This window comes from Oncorhynchus keta, chromosome 16 (assembly GCF_023373465.1).
Source record: "Oncorhynchus keta strain PuntledgeMale-10-30-2019 chromosome 16, Oket_V2, whole genome shotgun sequence".
NCBI lineage: Eukaryota > Metazoa > Chordata > Actinopteri > Salmoniformes > Salmonidae > Oncorhynchus > Oncorhynchus keta.
In genome coordinates this window covers 947,786-969,732 of record NC_068436.1, presented here as the reverse complement: position 1 = coordinate 969,732, position 21,947 = coordinate 947,786, and the positions used below count along the sequence as shown (strand labels likewise).

Sequence of the window (21,947 nt, the reverse complement as noted above, 5' to 3'; positions counted from 1 at the left end):
ATGAGAAAGGCCCATGGCCCTGAAGCTTTTAACAATGTTTCAAGTCAGCTATGTTGCATAACACATACATACATCCACACAAGCCAACAGCAGATAATATTGAATCATATATATGGTAATGGCTATAATGTAAAACACAGAAACCTCATAAAAGAGACTATCACAACGATAACAATCTACTGTACATTAAACTTGCAATACTAGGTATAAGGGGACTTCGCTATTGTTGTCAATACTTCAAGAATTTTTATTTATTTATTCTATATCATGCATTTTATACTGATTTCTGATTCATCATAGGATCCCATTTTTCTATGTACAGTCCATGTATTGTGCTTAAGATACTTCGGGATTTTTTAAAATTAAACTTCCCCAGAGTTGGATGAACTCGTGCATACCATTTTTAGGAAGTTGCTAAGTAGCGTTAGAACAATTGCTAACTAGCAATTAACTAACTAATGAATGCATCAATGAATTAATTTATTAAGTAACCAGTGGGAACCGATAGCACGCTAACTGTTCCTGTAGACTTCGAGTCATTGGACGAATGCCTGTTCGCGTTGGCTAACGAAACTACCTCTCACTTCCTTTATACTGGACGCAGAGACATGCAATGGCATCCACAAGTTTATCGGACTCTGGGGAAGTAAAATAGATCAAAGTACTTCATTAAGTGTACGTGTTTTCCTTTAAATTGCCTTTAAAAAAAGTTTTTTTTAAAATAAAATATTGTTGCATGAATGTGTTTTACACTTATGTATAGGGAACCTTTATTATGAAATTCCAACCTTGAGGAAAAACGTGACACGGAAGTGATCCAGAAACAGTTCCTTAGTTACGGTGTATGACTTTGTGTTTGTGGTAACTAGTGACGACCCAACAATTGCAGAGTTCTGTTAAATACCCTGGCCAGCGTTGAACCGGCCTATGGTTCGTCGCGTGACACGAGGGGTGGGGGCAGTCTGGTTCCAAAACGAATGCTATAGTTTTTTACCCGCTGCAAACTACGAAAACCCGGGCGCCCAGGCCAGTTTAAGAGAATCCCCTCATTCAGTGAAACATGTTGTTTTAGCAACAAACTACCTTCTTGACAAACAAGATCAAATCAACTGAGGTATAAAGATTAAATAGCTAACGTTAGCATACAGCTAGCTAGTTGTTTTTCATGAGATAGCAGGATATTTCTTGCAGCTTTAGCTAAATCACGTTTTCCCTAGAAAGATAGTGGGCTGGGTGAGCTAGCTGACGTTAGCTTATTCAAAACCAGAGTTAACCAAGGTCACATTGATTTGTATGGCAATGCGTTTTGTCTAAGACAAATAGCTTCCAGTAGCTTGCGAATTAAACTAGCTTGGCTAGATAACTAAGCTATTCACATGGCTGGCATCTCAAAATAACTTTCTGATTTCCAGGAATGGCAGATAAAGACTTCAGTACAACACTGGCTTACACCAAGAGCCCGAAGGCGTCGAGGAGAACACATTTTCAGGTAGCTATAAACTGCTTATTCAACGCCTGTTTTTTACTGTCTCTGCTCAGCACGCATTACTAACGTACTCGTCATATGCCTAACGGCCTATACCAACATAAAAAAATACTATACCATGATATAAATACTATAGTATTCACTGTAGTATTTTTTTGCTGTATTTACTGTATACTGTAGTATATGCTGTAGTATTTACAGTTAACTATATAAATACTGTAGTAAAATAACTAGTATAGTAAATGTCATGTTTTTGCAGATTGTAGTATTTACTGGAGTGTTTTTGCTGATGTACTGTAGTGTTTTTGTTTTATTATCTTTGACATAGAAGTGATTCTCCTTGAGGAAACCTACTGGAGTTAAGTTTTTAAATATGATCAACTTCATAGATAAGAACACTAACAATATGGCAGAAAATGAAACGTATTCTACCAGAATACGGGCTCGCGAGTGGTGCAGCAGTCTAAGGCACTGCATCTCAGTGCTCGATGTGTCACTACAGACCCTGGTTCGATTCCAGGCTGTATCAAAAACGGCTGTGATTGGGAGTCTCATAAGGCGGCACACAATTGTCCCAGCGTCAGTAGGGTTTGGCCGGGGTAGGCCATCATTATAAAAACAAACAATATCAGTTCCTAAAAACACAACCTTAAGGAACAATCCTTGGATAGCTTTTCAGAATTTACCGGCATAGAAACCCTAAATGAGTTGTTAACAGGAAATGCATGTATTTCCATGACGCAATTAAAAAGTAATTATGGACTGACCAATGTCGATAGTTTCAAATACATGCAACTTAAAAGTTACGTATCTTAAAATTTGAAGTCTTTTGGACATGAGAACTATCTTAAGGGAATCTTATTTGAGTCAGAAAATGTATTTACCTTTATTTAACTAGGCAAGTCAGTTAAGAACAAGTTCTTATTTTCAATGGTGGCCTAGGAACGAACAGTGGGTTAACTGCCGGTTTAGGGGCAGAACGACAGATTTGTACCTTGTCCGCTCGCGGATTTGAACTTGCAACCTTTCGGTTACTAGTCCAACACTAACCACTCGGCTACCCTGCCGCCCCTAAATTATTTTTATATGATAGGGAAGATATACAACTGACAGTCTCCTTGAAAAAAATATAAACTATTGTAACCAAGAACTGATGTTGGCACAAGAAAGTTGGAACATAACGAAATAACAGTTAACAAAAATGTACACTTAATAAGCAAATGTATTATACAAAAGAGACGGTGCTTGACTTGGGATGAAAGAAGTCTAGGAGCTGTCTTTTTCCATGTTGATCCATTAGAAAATGTTCACCAAAATTCACAAACAAATGACATTATGCAATAGAGACTTCTGATTATTCACTGTTAAGGATTTATACCAATTTCCCATGACTTTTAACCAAATTTGAATGACTATTATATGTCATGTCTAATGAGCAAGTAAGCATTATTGACACTGGACGGTTGTCGTGCATGATCCCATCCGATGATAAGTATTTCTGTCTTAAATAAAGCCCTTTTGTGGGGAATAAGTCATTCTGATTGGCTGGTCTTGGCACTCTAGTGGGTGGGCCTACACCCTCCCATGGCTGTGCCCCTGCCCAGTCATGTATAATCCATAGATTAGGGCCTAATGAATCCATTTCAATTGACTGATATACTTACATGAACTATAACTCAGAAAGATCTTTGAAATTGTTGCGTTTATATTATTTAGGCTATCTACAGTGCTGGTGGAAAGGCGACAATGACACCAATACTTTAGCTGTAGTTAACTAGCAAGAAATTGCTACAAGTTATGTTTTGAATTGGCTATCTAGTTCATCTGTTGTCTGTCATTATTTCACACCTACTGCTGAAATGTCACGCTCTCTCTCCTCTGGCAATGGCCCACTCACATTAGTGAACCTGTGTTATTTTGTTTGTTTTTTCGCATATACATAATGTTGCTGCTACCGTCTCTTATGACGAAAAGAGCTTCTGGACATCAGAACAGCGATTACTCACCTTGAACTGGACAAATCATTTTTCTTTAATGGGTTGGATGAGATGGATTTACTCGAGATACCCGACAAGGCCCTCATCTCCTCCGCAGGAGGAAAAGGAGATATCGTGGATGACGGTCCGGGTGCTTCGTAAAGATCTGTCGCCAAGAGGGTAATCTACCTTTACCATCGGTCCTATTAACCAACGTACAATTAATCGATAATAAAATAGACAAACTACGAGCATGTATATCCTAACAACGGGACATTAATAACTGTAATATCTTATGTTTCACCAAGTCGTGGCTGAATGACAACATGATTAACATACAGCTGGCGGGTTTTAAGCTTTTTCAGCAGTATAGAACAGCGCCCTCTGGTAAGACAATGGGCAGCCTATGCATATTTGTCAACAACAGCTGGTGCACAAACTCTAAGGAAGTCTCGAGGTTTTGCTCGCCTGAGGTAGAGTATCTCATGATAAGCTGTAGACCACACTATCTAACTAGAATTTTCATCTGTATTTTTCGTATCTGTCTACATACCACCATAGACCGATGCTGGTACTAAGACCGCACTCAATGAGCTGCACAGACTGGAATATGTTCCGGGATTCTTCCGATGGCATTGAGGAGTACACCATATCAATCACTTGCTTTATCAATAAGTGCATCAGTGACGTAGTCCCCACAGTGACTATGTGGATACCCGAACCAGAAGCCATGGATTACAGGCAACATCCGCACTGAGCTAAAGGGTAGAGCTGCCGCTTTCAAGGAGTGGGACTCCAACCTGGAAGCTGATAAGAAATCCCGCTATGCCTTACGACAAACCATCAAACAGGCAAAGCGTCAATACAGGACTAAGATTGAACCATACTACACCGGCTCTGTCGCTTGTTGGATGTCACAGGGCTTGAAAACTATTACAGACTACAAAGGGAAGCACAGCCACGAGCTGCCCAGTAACACAAACCTACCAGACAAGCTAAATTGCTTCTATGCTCGCTTCGAGGTAAGTAACACTGAAACATGCATGAGAGCACCAGCTGTTCTGGATGACTTTGTGATCACGCTCTCTGTAGCCGATGTGAGTAAGACCTTAAAACAGGTCAACAGACCGATTACCAAGATGTGTACTCCGAGCATGCACTGACCAACTGACAAGTTTCTTCACTGATATTTTCAACCTGTCCCTGATTAACATTGTAATACCAACCTGTTTCAACAGAGTAGCATAGTCCCTGTGCTCAAGAATACTAAGGTACTGCCTAAATGACTACCGACCCATAGCACTCACGTCTGTAGCCATGAAGTGCTTAGAAAGGCTGGTCATGGCTCACGTCAACACTATTATCCCAGAAACCCCAGACTCACCCCAATTTGCATACCGCCCCAACAGATCCACAGATGCAATCTCTATTGCACTCAACACTGCCCTTTCCCACCTGGACAAAAGGAACACCTATGTGAGAATGCTATTCATTTACTACAGTTCAGCGTTCAACACCATAGTGCCCTCAAAACTCATCACTAAGCTAAGGACCCTGGGACTGCCACTGGATCCTGGACTTCCTGTCAGGTCACCCCCAGGTGGTAAGGGTAGGTAACAACACATCCGCCACACTGATCCTCAACATGGGGGCCCCTCAGGGGTGCATGCTCAGTCCCCTCCTGTACTCCCTGTTCACTCATGACTGCACAGTCAGGCACGACTCCAACACCATCAATAAGTTTGTTGATGACACAATAGTCGTAGGCCTGATCACCGACAATGACGAGACAGCCTATAGGGAGGTCAGAGACCTGGCCGTGTGGTGCCTGCACATCAACCTCTCCCTCAAGACAAAGGAGAATGTTGTGGACTACAGGAAAAGGAGGAACAAGCACGCACACGTTCTCATCGATGGGCTGTAGTGGAGCAGGTTGAGAGCTTCAAGTTCCTTGGTGTCCACATCACTGACAAACTAACATGGTCCAAGCACACCAAGACATTTGTGAAGAGGGCACAACAAAACCTATTCCCCCTCAGGGTTGCATCACTGCCTGGTATGGCAACTGCTCGGCCCTCAACCGCAAGGCACTACAGAGGGTAGTGCGTACAACCCAGTACATCACTAGGGCCAAGCTTCCTGCCATGCAGGACCTCTATACCAGGCGTTGTCAGAGGAAGGTCCTAAAAATTGTCAGACTCCAGCCACCCTAGTCATAGACTGTTTTCTCTGCTACCGCACGGCAATCGGTACCGGAGCTTCTACCCCCAAGACTCCTGAACAGCTAATCAAATGGCTACCCAGACTATTTGCATTGCCCCTCCGCCCCCTCTTTTTTTACGCTGCTGCTATTCTCTGTTATTATCTATGCATAGTCACTAACATGTACATATACCCCAATTACCTCGACTAACCGATGCCCCTGTATATTGACTTTGTATCGATACCCCCTGTATATAGTCTCGCTATTGTTATTTTACTGCTGCTCTTTAATTATTTAGTACTTTTTTTTTGTACTTTAAAATATTTTTCTTAACTGCATTGTCAGAGCATTTCACTGTAAGGTCTGCAACTGTTTTATTTGGCGCATATGACAAATAAAATTGAATTTGAAATTCATAAATTCTACAGCACAATGGCAGTCACGTCTTAAGTGTAAATTAATAATCCATGCTTTCTGGGAATGGTATAAATTCTGGAAGTTTTGTGGGTCGGAACTAGAAAGTTGGCTGTCAGAAATATCACTATGTAAATGTACTTTTCATCCGTTTGTCTGCATATTTCAAGACATGCCATATGGGGGTGTAGTGAGATACCCGATGGGTTGGACGATTCTCTTCTCATAACTCATCTTGAAAAAAAACGTATACTCAAAACATGGAAATCAATCTGCCATCATTAACACAATGGAAAAATCAAATGAATTATTATTTAAATATTGAAAGTACTTGGGCTATGGAGAGAAACAAAATGGTGCAGTTTCAGGCCATGTGGCAGAAAGTAATGCGCGCTCTGGAGATGGGGAGTGTGTGCTCGTGGGTCTGGGCAGGGGTGATGTATGATGTTGTTTGTATGTGTATTGTTTATTGTTAAAAAAAAAAAAAAAAGAACCTACTGGAGAAATACCAAAAGAGCACATTTTCCGTAACCTGTAGGTAGGTAGGACTGGGATCTAAACAGATAGTTAAGAGATTCTGCTCTTTTATAACCTGTAGGGAACACAATATATGGTCTACACTTGGCATGTATGTAGGTTTCTCACTTATGGGTGGCACAAATTGGGATATGCGGGAGGGGAATGGGCAGGGTAGGCCTTTATACAAATTGGATACCATAGTATTTATAATACAAGTGTAGTGTTTTTGCGGACATTACTGTAGTTTAACTACAGGGATTTTTGAGTCAATAATACTGTAGTATTTGCTTTAGTATTCTACAGTACACTACACTTTACTACACAATTCTGTAGTAAGTACTATAGTATTCATAGTATTCTATGGTAAACTGTAGTATTTTTTTCAAGAGGTTAAGTCATAGGCTAGAACAAAGAGAGCCTACCTTTCATCTGTGGCTTGAAGGTATAGGTCTAGGTATAGGCCTAGCTTAGTAAACACAACTCTATTATAGGCCCAAATCTCAATGGAGTTGCAATGAGTGTCTGCGGAGTGTACCGCTATCAGTCGATACTTATAAAAATGTCCATTATTTAATGCTTACCTTGTACCTATGTTTGTCCTGTGTAACTTTAAGCTTTTCTTTGGGTGCTGAAATAAAAGTTGCATTTTACACAAAAGAAAGCTAATTAGCACTAGTGGTCCCTCTGTCTTCCGCCTGTCTTCCGTAAAAGGGACAATTTCAAGCAGCGCTAATGAGAAGTTAAGACTCACAAAAAGCAGGTCTTAACGTAGCGCAGTTGATAATGGCATGGATTTTGAGAGCAGAAGAAGCGCAGCCTATCCATCCATGGCGCGCAGTGTCCATGGAAGGAGAGATGTGCCGGTGAATCTCGTATTTAGAAACATAACAAAACAATTGGTTCCCCCATTTGGTTTCTCCCCAAACCAAGCATAGCCTACCCTCCTCTTAATCAAGGCTGATTTAGCAGTATCGCGTAGATGCGTCTTTTTTTATCCTGGCCATTAGACAGAAGTAGCCTATGAACAAAAGGGTTTTTAAATGGTCTACTGAGAGTGCTTTGAAATACACTGAGTGTACAAAACATTAAGGACACCTTCCTAATATTGAGTTGCACCCCCCCTTAGGATGAACTGGAGGCAGCTGTTTCTGCTAGAGCAAGTAAAAAAAAGACTGACCAATACTCCTATTCGGATGACTTTGATGAAGATGGTAAGACATTAGTCATACTAATGAGTGGCACATACATCGATCACTTGAAATCTGAACTTCAGTGATCTTAAATCTCCCCTATTACACAATCAGTTCATATTGGCAAGCGACATTTTACATTAGGCAACACTGTTATAAATTGACCACCAAATTACTGACAGATGTGTTTGTATTTATTTTCCTAGAGGTGTTGAAAGAACTTCTCAATTCAAGAAAAAAGAGAATCGATACCTTCAAGGCTGGAAAGAACAAAGCCAAGATCAACGACTTTAACCTGTCGGACGATGAGGAGGAAAGCAAAAGGCCGACTAGAGTGTCGTTCATGAAGACACGAAAGGCCACTTCCCCCTTACAAGATTTGGCGACACCTGACCCACATAAAAATGAACAAACAGACGGCTTTATTGGAGGTAGCAGCGACCAGAAGGATTCGGACTCCTCACTGCACTTTAAAAACCATTATCAAGGCTACACAGAAACCTCGGCATCACAGAACAGTCAATTGAAATCTCCTCTTTCCCTACCCTCGCAACCAAGTCAAACAGAATCCCCATTACAATCAACTTCAGAGAACAACAGCCATTGGGATTCTCCCTTGCCCCTGCCATCTAATGGTGGTCTGTTGGAAACCCCATTGCCCTTGCCGTCTGAAAATAGTGTGGAGAGCAAAGAATCGGGGACTGGAGGAAAAGGAAAGCTAGCTACTCCACTGCCACTCATCAGATGTGCATCCTTGACAGGTTTCTTCAAATCTCCTTCAATTCATAGCTTGTTCCTGTCATCAATATGCACAATGTTATGTATGATGTATTTGATATGGTCATGACACAATTTGTGGGTGACATTGGTTCATTGTTATCTTATTTTTGTCAGCTATCATATCTGTTTGTAGCTATAGTCTTAGGAATTATTAGGTGTTATTGTCTAATCCCTTTCCCATTCAGACAGCGTTGTCGAGAATGAGCCACCCAGACCCAAACCCAGGCAGAGGACCCTGAGGGTGAGCAGTCAAACCGAGGCGGAGCCTGTCGCCGTGGACAAGGAAACTCCTCCTAGCAGACCCCCCACCTCCTCTGTGTCCATCTCTCTTTCCTCTATTGACCAGGGTGAGATGGCCAGCACCCCCACTACTTCATCTTCTAGCAAAACATCCGCCAGGAGTCATAGTCGACAAGTGAGTAACGTGATGTTGTCTTATTGATACTTTGACCTGGACCAGAAACGGGTAACTTGGTGCCCGGTTTGTTTGTGCCATCTTGCCAACTCCTATTGTTTTTGTCAGATGGACATTGTTGCTTGGCTTGACTATGACAATACAGTAGGAGTTGGCAAGACAGCAGATCTGGGGGCCAGGCTAAGACACCATAGAATTGTAAAGAGATATACAGGTACAGTGGGGCAAAAAAGTATTTAGTCAGCCACTGATAGTAGGCTTTGTTACTTTGGTCCCAGCTCTCTGCAGGTCATTCACTATGTCCCCTCGTGTGGTTCTGGGATTTTTGCTCACCATTCTTGTGATCATTTTGACCCCACAGGGTGAGATCTTGCGTGGAGCCCCAGATTCGAGGGAGATTATCAGTGGTCTTGTATGTCTTCCATTTCCTAATAATTGCTCCCACAGTAAATTTCTTCAAACCAAGCTGCTTACCTATTGCAGATTCAGTCTTTCCAGCCTGGTGCAGGTCTACAATTTTGTTTCTGGTGTCCTATGACAGCTCTTTGGTCTTGGCCATAGTGGAGTTTGGAGTGTGACTGTTTGAGGTTGTGGACAGGTGTCTTTTATACTGATAATAAGTTCAAACAGGTGCCATTAATACAGGTAATGAGTGGAGGACAGAGGAGCCTCTTAAAGAAGAAGTTACAGGTCTGTGAGAGCCAGACATCTTGCTTGTTTGTAGTTGACCAAATACTTATTTTCCACCATAATTTGCAAATAAATTCATGAAAAATCCTACAATGTGATTTTCTGGATTTTCTTTCTTATTTTGTCTGTCATAGTTGAAGTGTACCTATGATGAAAATTACAGGGCTCATATTTTTAAGAGGGAGAACTTGCACAATTGGTGGCTGACTAAATACTTTTTTGCCCCACTGTAACTGTCAAAATAAAAGAAACACTTGAGTAAATGAGGGATACAAAGTGTATTGAAAGCAGGTGCTTCCACACAGGTGTCGAATTGACATCCCATCATGCTTGGGGTCATGTATGGGGCGGCAGGTAGCCTAGTTGTTAGAGCGTTGGACTAGTAACCGAAAGGTTGCAAGATCGAATCCCCTAGCTGACAAGGTAAAAATCTGTCGTTCTGCCCCTGAACGAGGCAGTTAACCCACTGTTCCTAGGCCGTCGTTGAAAATAAGAATATGTTCTTAACTGACTTGCCTATTTAAATAAAGGTCAAATAAATCAAATTAATGTATAAAAATTCTGGGCAGGCACAGTTGGCCATTATTTTTGCTACGGTGGGAAGGAGAGATCTCAGTGACTTTGAAAGAGGGGTGATTGTTTGGGCACGTTTGGCAGGAGCTACAGTGACAAAGACTGTTTCACGATATGCCATGGCCGTCTCAGTCACCAGAGATCAACCCAATCGGACACTTATGCACCACCACCATCAACACAACACAAAGTGATGGAATTTCTCGTGGAAGAATAGTTCCAGACACTATGCCAAGGTTCATTGAAGCTGTTCTGGCGGCTTATGGTGGTTCAACGACCTAATTAAGACACTGTTTGTTTCCTTTATTTTGGCATTTACCTATAGATGATCTAAGAGTCTACATCTTTATTATCCCTACTATCTATACTAGTGGTCAATTTCTATGACCCAGCTGCTAGTGCCTTGGGATGGGTATAAGCCATATGGATTTTGAAAGTAACTCTACCTTTGCCGCAGATGGACAGAATGGGATTTTTTCCATGTTGCTTATACCTGTCTCAGTCCTTTCAGATTGTCAGAAGTTCTTAAGGGAGGGAGGAATGGCCGTTCTTTTTCAACTCCGATTTATACTTATCACATCTGTCACTATCGTAACATATTTGAGGAGAAGTCATAATAAACTGTGGCAAATAGATCAGTTAGATAATGCAGACAATGTTGTAATGGTAGTCAAAAACAACGGCACCATCAATTAGCTGGTCCTTATCACAACCTTTGGATGATGACCATATGACAAAAATGCACATTTCGGACTCACATTGGACAATAAAGTCATATTGTATTTTTGTATTTCACCACAGGGCCCCGTAGGAGACCACTCCATCTCATCTAAACTCCGCAAATCGTCCTCTTCAACCGTAGGTCGGCAGTCAAACTCGCTGTACAAATCTACTGATGGCACCTGGAGTAGAGGTAAGAAGCATGGGTGACATTTGCAAGTATTGTTAGCTATCTGTAATTTAAGCAGAAAGAAACATTTGGAGCGGTTTCCTAGACACAGATTAAACCTAGTCCTAGACAGAAAAGCAAGTTTAGGTTGGTTTCCCAGGCCCAAACCTAGTCTATTGTACTAAAAAGCACACTCAAGGGAGATTCTTTCATAAGCATGCTTTTTAGTCCAGGCATAGATTTATTCTGGGTCTGGTTGGAAACTTCCCCTTAGTGTTTACCTCAGAGCCATATAGAGAGAGAGTTAAGCCAGGTTTTAGAATGGCCACCATGCTAGCGCCCATATAACCTTGAACTTTATTCTTGTAATGTTGATGATGCAATTACAAGAGCGCCTCTGACAGGTCTCTTATGAAATGACCCGCTGTGAACAAGAAAAACAGAAAAAAAATATATATTATTGATTAGCATTCATGTGTTGTAGTGTCAACAGTGAAAGCATATCTGCTTTTACTGGACATCTTCATAGGTTTTGAAAACTATTAGAAATGAACAGCACAACGCAGAAGCGTTGATTATCACTTAGCAAGGGCTATAGAGGAAAAAGTGGCACTCGACACGTTCAGCCACATTGGCCTAACTCTATTTACATTGAGTGTACAAAACATTAGAAACACTTCCCTAATATTGAATGGCAACCCCTTTTGGCCTCAGAACAGCCTACATGTGTCAGGGCATGGACACTACAAGGTGTTGAAAGCTTTCCACATGGATGCTGGCCCATGTTGATTCCCAATATTTCCCACAGTTGTGTCAACTTGCACAATTGGTGGCTGACTAAATACTTTTTTGCCCCACTGTACACAATCCATGTCTCAATTGTCTCAAGGCTTAAAAATCCTTCTTTAACCAGCCTCCTCCCCTTCATCTACAATGATTTGAAGTGGATTAAACAAGTGATATCAATAAGGGATCATAGCTTTGACCTGGATTCACCTGGTCAATCTGTCAGGTTTTCTACTGTATATGACTCGTGTTTACCTGATGCACGCTATGCATTTGTGAGCTGCAGTATTCAAAAATGGTTTTAAAATATGAATTTGGACTTGATAGGTAATGTGTGTGCCCAGGCAGAAGGTTATAAGCAAAGACACTGTGTAAACATTGCTATAGTGGGTTTAATTGTCTAAGTTGTTTCAAGAAGGACAACATGGACAACATCCAACACATTCTAAAAACTCAATTTCTTTTTACAGATGGACATACTTCAGAAGACAGCAAGGCAAAGGATGGAAAATACTCCACATCATTTGAAGAATATCAAGTAAGTAATCTACTAGAGGTCGACCGATTATGATTTTTCAACGCCGATACCGATTGTTGGTTGACCAAAAAAAGCAGATACCGATTAATCGATTAATTTTTTAAAATGTATTTATTTATTTGTAATCATGACAATTACAACAATACTGAATGACTTCTTTTATTTTAACTTAATACATCAATCAAATCATTTTAGCCTCAAATAAATAATGAAACATGTTCAATTTGGTTTAAATAATGCAAAAACAAAGTGTTGGAGAAGAAAGTAAAAGTGCAATATGTGCCATGTAAAAAAGCTAACGTTTAAGTTCCTTGGTCAGAACATGAGAACATATGTTAAAAGGAACCACCAGCTTTCATGAGTCTTCAATATTCCCAGGTAAGAAGTTTTAGGTTGAGGTTATTATAGGAATTATAGGACTATTTCTCTATACCATTTGCATTTCATATACTTTTGACTATTGGATGTTCTTATAGGCACTTTAGTATTGCCGGTGTAACAGTATAGCTTCCATCCCTTTCCTCGCCCCTACCTGGGCTCGAACCAGGAACACATCGACAACAGCCACCCTTGAAGCATCGTTACCCATCGCTCCACAAAAGCTGCGGCCCTTGCAGAGCAAGGGGAACAACTACTCCAAGTCTGAGCGAGTTTGAAATGCTATTAGCGCGCACCCCGCTAACTAGCTAGCCATTTCACATCGGTTACACCAGCCTAATCTCGGGAGTTGATAGGCTTGAAGTCATAAACAGCGCAATGCTTGAAGCATTGCGAAGAGCTGCTGGCAAACGCACAAGTGCTGTTTGAATGAATGCTTACGAGCCTGCTGCTGCTCAGTCAGACTGCTCTATCAAATATAATTATAACATAATAACACACAAATACGAACCTTAGGTCATTAATATGGTCAAATCCGGAAACTAACATTTCTAAAATAAAACGTTTATTCTTTCAGTGAAATACGGAACTGTTCCGTTTTTTATCTAACTGATGCATCCCTAAGTCTAAATATTGCTGTTACATTGTACAACCTTCAATGTTATGTCATAATTATATACAATTCTGGCAAATTAGTTACGGCCTTTGTTAGGAATAAATGGACTTCGCACAGTTCGCAATGAACCAGGCAGCCCAAACTGCTGCATATACCCTGACTGCTTGCACGGAACGCAAGAGAAGTGACAATACCCCTAGTTATAAGAAATTCATGTTAGCAGGCAATAGTAACTAAATATGCAGGTTTAAAAATATATACTTGTGTATTGATTTTAAGAAAGGCATTGATGTTTAGGGTTAGGTACATTGGTGCAACGGCAGTGCTTTTTTTCACAAATGCGCTTGTTAAATCATCACCCGTTTGTTGAAGTAGGCTGTGATTCAATGAGAAATTAACAGGCACCGCATCGATTATATGCAACGCAGGACATGCTAGATATACTAGTAATATCATCAACCATGTGTAGTTAACTAGTGATTATGTTAAGATTGATTGTTTTTTATAAGATAAGTTTAATGCTAGCTAGCAACTTACCTTGGCTTCTTGCTGCCCTCGCGTAACAGGTAGTCAGCCTGCCACACAGGCTACTCGTGGAGTGCAATGTAAGGCAGGTGGTTAGAGCGTTGGACTAGTAACCGGAAGGTTGCAAAAACTAATATCCGAGCTGACAAGGTAAAAATCTGTCGTTCTGCCCCTGAACAAGGAAGTTAACTCACCGTTCCTAGGCCGTCATTGAAAATAAGAATGTGTTCTTAACTGACTAGCCTAGTTAAATAAAGTTTTTATTTTATTTTTAATAATCGGCAAATCGGTGTCCAAAAATACAGATTACCGATTGTTATGAAAACTCGAAATCGGCCCTAATTAATCGGCCATTCCGATTAATCGGTCGACCTCTATAATCTACTACTGTTTTAATTTGCTTTGTTATTGATGATGCCATCTGATTTGACTAAATCTGATATTTTTGTATTGCCTATCATATACCTAAAGTATTACCTTCACCCCACTTTGTAATAATTTTGGAAAATTAACAATACTCACCAGTATAAAATTACATCCAACCACAGTTGCAGGTTTCGTTAAGGCTCCATCCAGTAAAAATCATAGACTGCATTGAGGGACATTTTAACCTAAAACTAAACTGAGCTATAACTTTCTCTTTCCTAAAACTCCTCACCACACTGTTTTAGCGAGTGGGATTTACAGAAAATTGAGTGATTAGAAAACTTATTGAGAGTGATTGTGATAAGTGATTGTGATGATTGTGATAAGGTCCAGGAGTTTTCATGTAGGGGATTCATGCTTCTTCTCAGGACGATTCAGAGGATCACCCAGATCATATAAGCAGACTCAGCCATGTGACTGAGAACTCTATCGACACCAGGTAAACACCATATTTCTCTCTACATTTATCTAAATCTTGCAGGGAAATCCTTCCTTTTCTATTTACCCATGGCTTCAAACTATATTATACTTCGCAAACTATAGTAGTATGCTTAATGCAAAAAAATCTTCCATTATTGGTAGGTTAATAACTACTACACAGTATTGCAACATGATATTCCATTCTATTTTCAAATACTATGACTTTGTTTGAAACATAACTACTGCTTTTAATCAGGGCAAGGCGACCGGAAACATGACCGAATGAATACAAACAGTGTAGCTATTCCCTCCGCAAGGCAATCAAACAAGCTAAGCGTCAGTATAGAGACAAAGTAGAGTCTCAATTCAACGGCTCAGATACGAGAGGTATGTGGCAGGGTCACCTCCACCCTACCTGACACCCTAGACCCACTCCAATTTGCTTACCGCCCCAATAGGTCCACAGACAACGCAATCACACTGCACACTGCCCTAACCCATCTCGACAAGAAGAATACCTATGTAAGAATGCTGTTCATCGACTACAGCTCAGCATTTAACACCATAATACCCTCCAAACTCGCCATTAAGCTCGAGACCCTAGGTCTTGACCCCGCCCTGTGCAACTGGGTCCTGGACATTCTGACAGGCCGCCCCCAGGTGGTGAGGGTAGGAAACAACATCTCCACCCTGCTGATCCTCAACACTGGGGCCCCACAAATGTGCATTCTCCGCCCTCTCCTGTACTCCCTGTTCACCCATGACTGCGTGGCCACGCACGCCTCCAACTCAATCATCAAGTTTTCAGACGACACTACAGTGGTAGGCTTGATTATCAACAACGACAAGACAGCCTACAGGGAGGAGGTGAGGGCCCTCGGAGTGTGGTGTCAGGAAAATAACCTCACACGCAACGTCGACAAAACAAAGGAGATGATCCTGGACTTCAGGAAACAGCAGAGGGAGCACCCCCTTATCCACATCGACGGGACAGTAGTGGAGAAGGTGGAAAGTTTTTTTAAAGTTCCTCGGCGTACACATTACGGACAAACTGAAATGGTCCAACCACACAGACAGCTAAGTGAAGAAGGCGCAACAGTGCCTCTTCAACCTCAAGAGGCTGAATAAATTTAGCATGTCACCAAAACACTCACACACTTTTACAGATGCACAATTGAGAGCATCCTGTCAGGCTGTATCACCGCCTGGTAGGGCAACTGCTCCGCCCACAACCTCAAGGCTATCCAGAGGGTAGTGAGGTCTACACAACGCATCACCGGGGGCAAACTACCTGCCCTCCAGGACGACCTACACCACCCGATGTCACATGAAGGCCAAAAAGATCATCAAGGACAACAACCACCCGAGCCACTGCCTGTTCACCTCGCTATCATCCAGAAGGCGAGGTCAGTACAGGTGCATGAAAGCTGGGACCTAGAGACTGAAAAACAGCTTCTATCTCAAGGCCATCAGACTGTTAAACAGCCATCACTAACATTTAGTGACTGCTGTCAACATACTGACTCAAATCTCTAGCCACTTTAATAATTCAAAATTGGATGTAATAACAAGAAATGCATGGGGATCATTTTCATTTCTGGTAAACCTTGGTCATTCCTATTTTGTTTTTATTTCCTTAGGCCCTCAAGTTCTCTGACAAAAAGCTCCCGAAAGTCGCAGAGTGTGTGTTCGTACACAGCAGAGTCTAAATACTTGGGGTCGCTGAAAGTTCTGGATCGTAAAGTGCAGCTGAAGGAAGCAGAGCCCGGATCTGCAGATTCTCTCAGGGCGGCCATATACCAGGTATGGGCAGGATTTGATTGGATGACTTTGATTGGATGACTTTGTATATATGCATGATTGTGATAAGGGGCAGGAGTTTTCCCTGACCGTGTGACCTGAGCAGAAAACCTTTGGGCCCTATGCAGAATATGAGAAAGATGAAATGGTATCTTTTGTGTCTCCGTTATGATTATTAATTTACGATACAGTGTATTTGGAAAGTATTCAGACCCCTTGACTTTTTCCACATTTTGTTACGTTACAACTTTATTCTAAAATTGATTAAATCATTTTCCCCCTCATCATTCTACACACAATACCCCATAATAACAAAGCAGAAAAAATGTTTTAATACATTTTTGCAAATAGACAGGTGTGTGCCTTTCCAAATCATGTTCAATCAATTAAATTTACCACCAGTGACTCCAAGTTGTAAAAACATCCAACTCAAGGATGATCAATGGAAACTAGATGCACCTTAGTTCAATTTCGAGTCTCATAGCAAAGGATCTGAATACTGATGTAAATAAGGTATGTTTTATTTTCAATACATTTGCAAAAAAATAAAACGGTTCGCTTTGTCTTTATGGGGTAATTGTCTATAGATTGATGAGGAACATTCTTTATTAAATCCATTTTAGAATAAGGCTGTAACATAACAACATTTTGAAAAAGTAAAGGTGTTTGAATACTTTCCGAATGCACTGTATCTACCCTTCCTCATCACTGTGTGTATGTGTGTGTGTGTGTGTATGTATATATATATCTATCTATCATAACCATCTTCTGAAAATAACAGGAATGGCTGAAAAATAAAAGGGAGAAGTTGCAAGAGACAATGCAAACAAGGAAAGAGGAACAAACATTAAAGGAAGAGAAGAGGAGAAAGGTAAAGGTGAAAATGTTGGCACTGCATCTTAAAAGTTTAATTTATAGATTAAAAAATATATATATTCAGATAGTTGAATGGACACTTAAGATAATTCATTTTAAGAATGACCTTTCCGCCCAAGGTATATGCATTATACATAACTTAAACTACAAATGCAGCCGTTTTAGGTCCTGTAGGTCTTAAGAGCACCTCGTGTATTAATAGTAAATGATACAAGAAGAAAACCGCTAATCATCAAATAACACATTATTACCTCTGTCCACAGGATGAGCAAGCTAAAATGGACGATGCCAAGGCCTCTTATGAGGCTTGGAAAGAAAAGAAAACCGAAGTCATCAAAGCAAAAGTCAAAGAAAAGCAAGATGTGATCAAAAAGAAGCAAAGAGAAATTTATGAACAAGAAGAGAAAAGGGAATCTGCTAAAAAGGTATATACTGTGTGTACAAAACATTAAGAACACCTGCTCTTTCCATAACATAGACTGACCAGATAAATCCCTGTGAAAGCTATGATTCCTTCTTGTAGGTCACTTGTTAAATCCACTTCAATCCGTGTAGATGAAGGGGAGGAGACGGGTTAAAGAAGGATTTTTAAGCCATGAGATATTTGAGACATGGATTGTGTATGTGTCCCATGGGCAATACAAAATATGGAAGTGTGTTTTGAACGGGGTATGCTAGTAGGTGGCTAACGCACCAGTTTGTGGTCCAAGGTCCAATGCAGCATTTTTTATCTCAATATAAAATAATTTCTGAGTGACAATTAAGTACCCAGGTCAAAAAGCTTCTATGAAAGAACAACATTCTGGGAGGGATCTGAGTGGGGAGGGGAAAGCTGAAAACTAGGGGTTATTGGCATAGAGGTCTGGAACTCTTTCTTATTGGTCTAATAACTCATTTACTGACTGGTGATGTCAGGCCAAAACTCCATCCCACCAAAAACAGGCTGACATTTCAGGCAGTCTTTTCAAACCGCTCTTACACTAATTTTCCAACCTGGTAGTGTGGAAATGTGTATATATAAAACAGTCAGAACGCATTTTTGATTGCGCTGGGCCTTTAAGTAGTTATTAAGCGTCACAGAATATATCTCAATGCATTATCTGCATTTATTCATATCTTTATGAATGTATGTCCCTGCAGGTTTTTGAAAAGTGGAAGCAGGGACATGATGAACTTCTCAAAGAGAAATACACGAAACAGAAGGAGGTTGAAAATAAACTAAAACAGAAGAAAGAAGAGAAGGAAGAGGAGAGAAAGAGAGATTCCATATCTGCCATTTCTAATTGGTGAGAGCATCAAATGGTGGTCCTTGGTGGCCCAATTTGGTTAAGGTGTGGCACTAGCAATGTCAAGGTCGTGGGTTCAATTCCTGCAGTGATCACAAACATATTAAAATGTATGCTGACTACTGTAGACTAAGTCACCGTGGGTAAATCTGCCTGCTAAGTGGCATATTATTTTTCAAAAATCAGTTTGATGTTGATCTTTTCTAAAGTAACAAGCTTTGATGAAAGCTCTTTAAAATCACAGAACTGTATTGGTCAGTTACACTAGAGGACGTTACAGTATTGGCATAGATACAGAATATGAATTAATCAAACTATACAATTGCCTTTTCTCTTCCCCTGGAAATTACATAGGAATGAAAGGAAGAAGGATGTTGTCCAAGAAAAAGTGAAAACGGAGCGTCGGAAAGAGAAGATCAAAGAGGAAGAGGAGAGATACGAAAAAGAAGAGAAGGATAGGATGGCTTTGGAGATGTATGAAAAATGGCTGGTATGTACACTACCATTTTTTTTGTCCATTAAAATAACATCAAATTGATCAGAAATACAGTGTAGACATGGTTAGTGTTGTAACTGACTATTGTAGCAGAAAACGGCAGATAAAAATAATTATAATAAAAAATTATGGAATATCTACATAGGCCCATTATCAGCAACCATCACTCCTGTGTTCCAATGGCACGTTGTGTTAGCTAATCCAAGTTTATAATTTTAAAAGGCTAATTGATCATTAGAAAACCCTTTTGCAATTGTGTTAGCACAGCTGAAATGGTTGTCCTGATTAAAGAAGCAATAAAACTGGCCTTTAGACTGGTTGAGTTTCTGGAGCATCAGCATTTGGGTTCGATTACAGGCTCAAAATGGCCAGAAACAAAGACCTTTCTTCTGAAACTCGTCAGTCTATTCTTGTTCTGAGAAATTGTGGCTATTCCATGTGCAAAATTGCCAAGAAACTGAAGATGTTGTACAACACTGTGTACTACTCCCTTCACAGAACATAGCAAACTGGCTCTAACCAGAATAGAAAGAGGAGTGGGAGGCCCCAGTGCACAACTGAGCAAGAGGACAAATACATTAGAGTGTCTAGTTTGAGAAACAGACGCCTCACAAGTCCTCAACTGGCAGCTTCATTAAGGAGTACCCGCAAAACACAACGTCAACAGTGAAGAGGTGACTCCGGGATGCTGGCCTTCTAGGCAGAGTTCAGTCCAGTGTCTGTGTTCTTTTGCCCATCTTAATCTTTTCTTTTTATTGGCCAGTCTGTGATATGGCTTTTTCTTTGCAACTCTGCCTAGAAGGCCAGCATCCCGGAGTCGCCTCTTCACTGTTGACGTTGAGACTGATGTTTTGCGGGTACTATTTAATGAAGCTTCCATTTGAGGACTTGTGAAGCTTCTGCTTCTCAAACTAGACACTCTAATGTACTTGTCCTCTTGCTCAGTTGTGCACCGGGGCCTCCCACTCCTCATTCTATTCTGGTTAGGGCCAATTTGCGCTGTTCTGTGAAGGGAGTAGTACACAGCACTATACGAGATCTTATGTTTCTTGGCAATTTCTCGCATGGACGTTTCAGAAGAAAGGTCGTTGTTTCTGGCCATTTTGAGCCTGTAATTGAGCCCACAAATGCTGATGCTCCAGATACTCAACTAGTCTCAAGAAGGTCAGTTTTACTTCTTTAATCAGGACACAAGTTTTCAGCTGTTCTAACATACTTGCAAAAGGGTTTTCTAATGATCAATTAGACTTTTAAAATTATACACTTAGATTAGCTAACACAACGTACCATTGGAACACAGGAGTGATGGTTGTTGATGATGGGCCTCTATACGCCTATGTAGATCTTGCATTAAAATATCTGTTTCCAGCTACAATCATTTACAACGTTAGCAATGTCTGTATTTCTGATCAATTTGATGTTATTTTAATGGTCAAAAAATGAGCTTTTCTTTAAAAAACAAGGACATTTCTAAGTGACCCCAAACTTTTGAACGGTAGTGTATGCACACAGACCACATTTAAGCGGCTTTATAGTCCCAGTCTGTATTCACGTAATAATAAGGAATTCCCCTCGACCACGCCCACAAATTGGGGAAAACCAACATTGAAAACCAACATCCTATTGGATCCCCTTGTAAAAGAGGCAACTTTGTCGTCAGCTTTTTTCTCATACAGAAATAACAAATCAAATCAAATTTTATTGGTCACATTCACATATTTAGCAGATGTTATTGCGGGTGTTCCACATTTTGTTACGTTACAGCCTTTTTTCTGAAATTTGTTTTTTTTTAATCAATAGTGAAGACATCAAAACTATGAAATAACACATGGAATCATGTAGTAACCAAAAAAGTGTTAAACAACTCAAAATATGTTGTATATCTTCAAAGTAGCCTCCCTTTGCCTTGATGACAGCTTGAAGTAGCAGTTTTTATTTTTTTTACACTTTACATTGACAAATTCAAGGCACTTTCTGAATTTACTGACTTCAATCCGAATTGAACCCAACCCGCCATGTTGACAATTAAATGTTCTGCCAATTGAGCTACTATTTTGTCTGCAATTCTCCTACAGAGAAGGAAAGAACGCCAACAGACAAGACAGAGGAAGGAGAGACAGATACAAGCTATTCTACAAGACGATCCACCGCCCCCTTGGAGTCCACCTAGTAAAACTGTGCCCTTTGGAAAATAATCCCTACACAGCCTATGGATTTATGTCACTAAATATGGAGTTTGCCTATTTAGATTGTTGTATGTTTTTATCATGACTGAAATTGTGTTATTTATGAAATTGTACAAAATTCAATTGAATGATTTTTGGAATACTGTGTACTTTTTTCTGTATTGAAATGTAATTTTGCATGACACATTTCTTCATGACTTCATACATGGAGAAACTCAACACAACAAAGCCATACATACTATGTATGTACAGTACACACTTTTGTGTGTGTGTATGTATATATTACAGTTGAAGTTTACATACACTTAGGTTGGAGTAATTTAAAACTCATTTTTCAACCACTCCACAATTTTCTTGTTAACAAACTTTAACTATTTATTTCACTTATAATTCACTATCACAATTCCAGTGAGTCATAAGTTTACATACACTTAGTTGACTGTGCCTTTAAACAGTTTGGAAAATTCCCGAAAATGATG

The 21,947-nt window shown here is 40.3% G+C and overlaps 1 protein-coding gene across 1 annotated transcript; it reads left to right on the top strand.

Moving 5' to 3' along the window:
• Nucleotides 1–850: 850 nt before the first annotated feature.
• Nucleotides 851–21,615, top strand: map9 (microtubule-associated protein 9). Its single transcript, XM_035789044.2, has 14 exons — nt 851–1,114; nt 1,413–1,489; nt 7,725–7,809; nt 7,995–8,549; nt 8,754–8,983; nt 11,048–11,159; nt 12,392–12,459; nt 14,773–14,843; nt 16,465–16,627; nt 17,406–17,495; nt 17,764–17,925; nt 18,641–18,786; nt 19,141–19,276; nt 21,358–21,615. The coding sequence occupies exons 2-14, from the start codon at nt 1,415–1,417 to the stop codon at nt 21,475–21,477; spliced, it is 2,013 nt and encodes a 670-aa protein (XP_035644937.1). The 5' UTR covers nt 851–1,114; nt 1,413–1,414; the 3' UTR covers nt 21,478–21,615.
• Nucleotides 21,616–21,947: the final 332 nt, after the last annotated feature.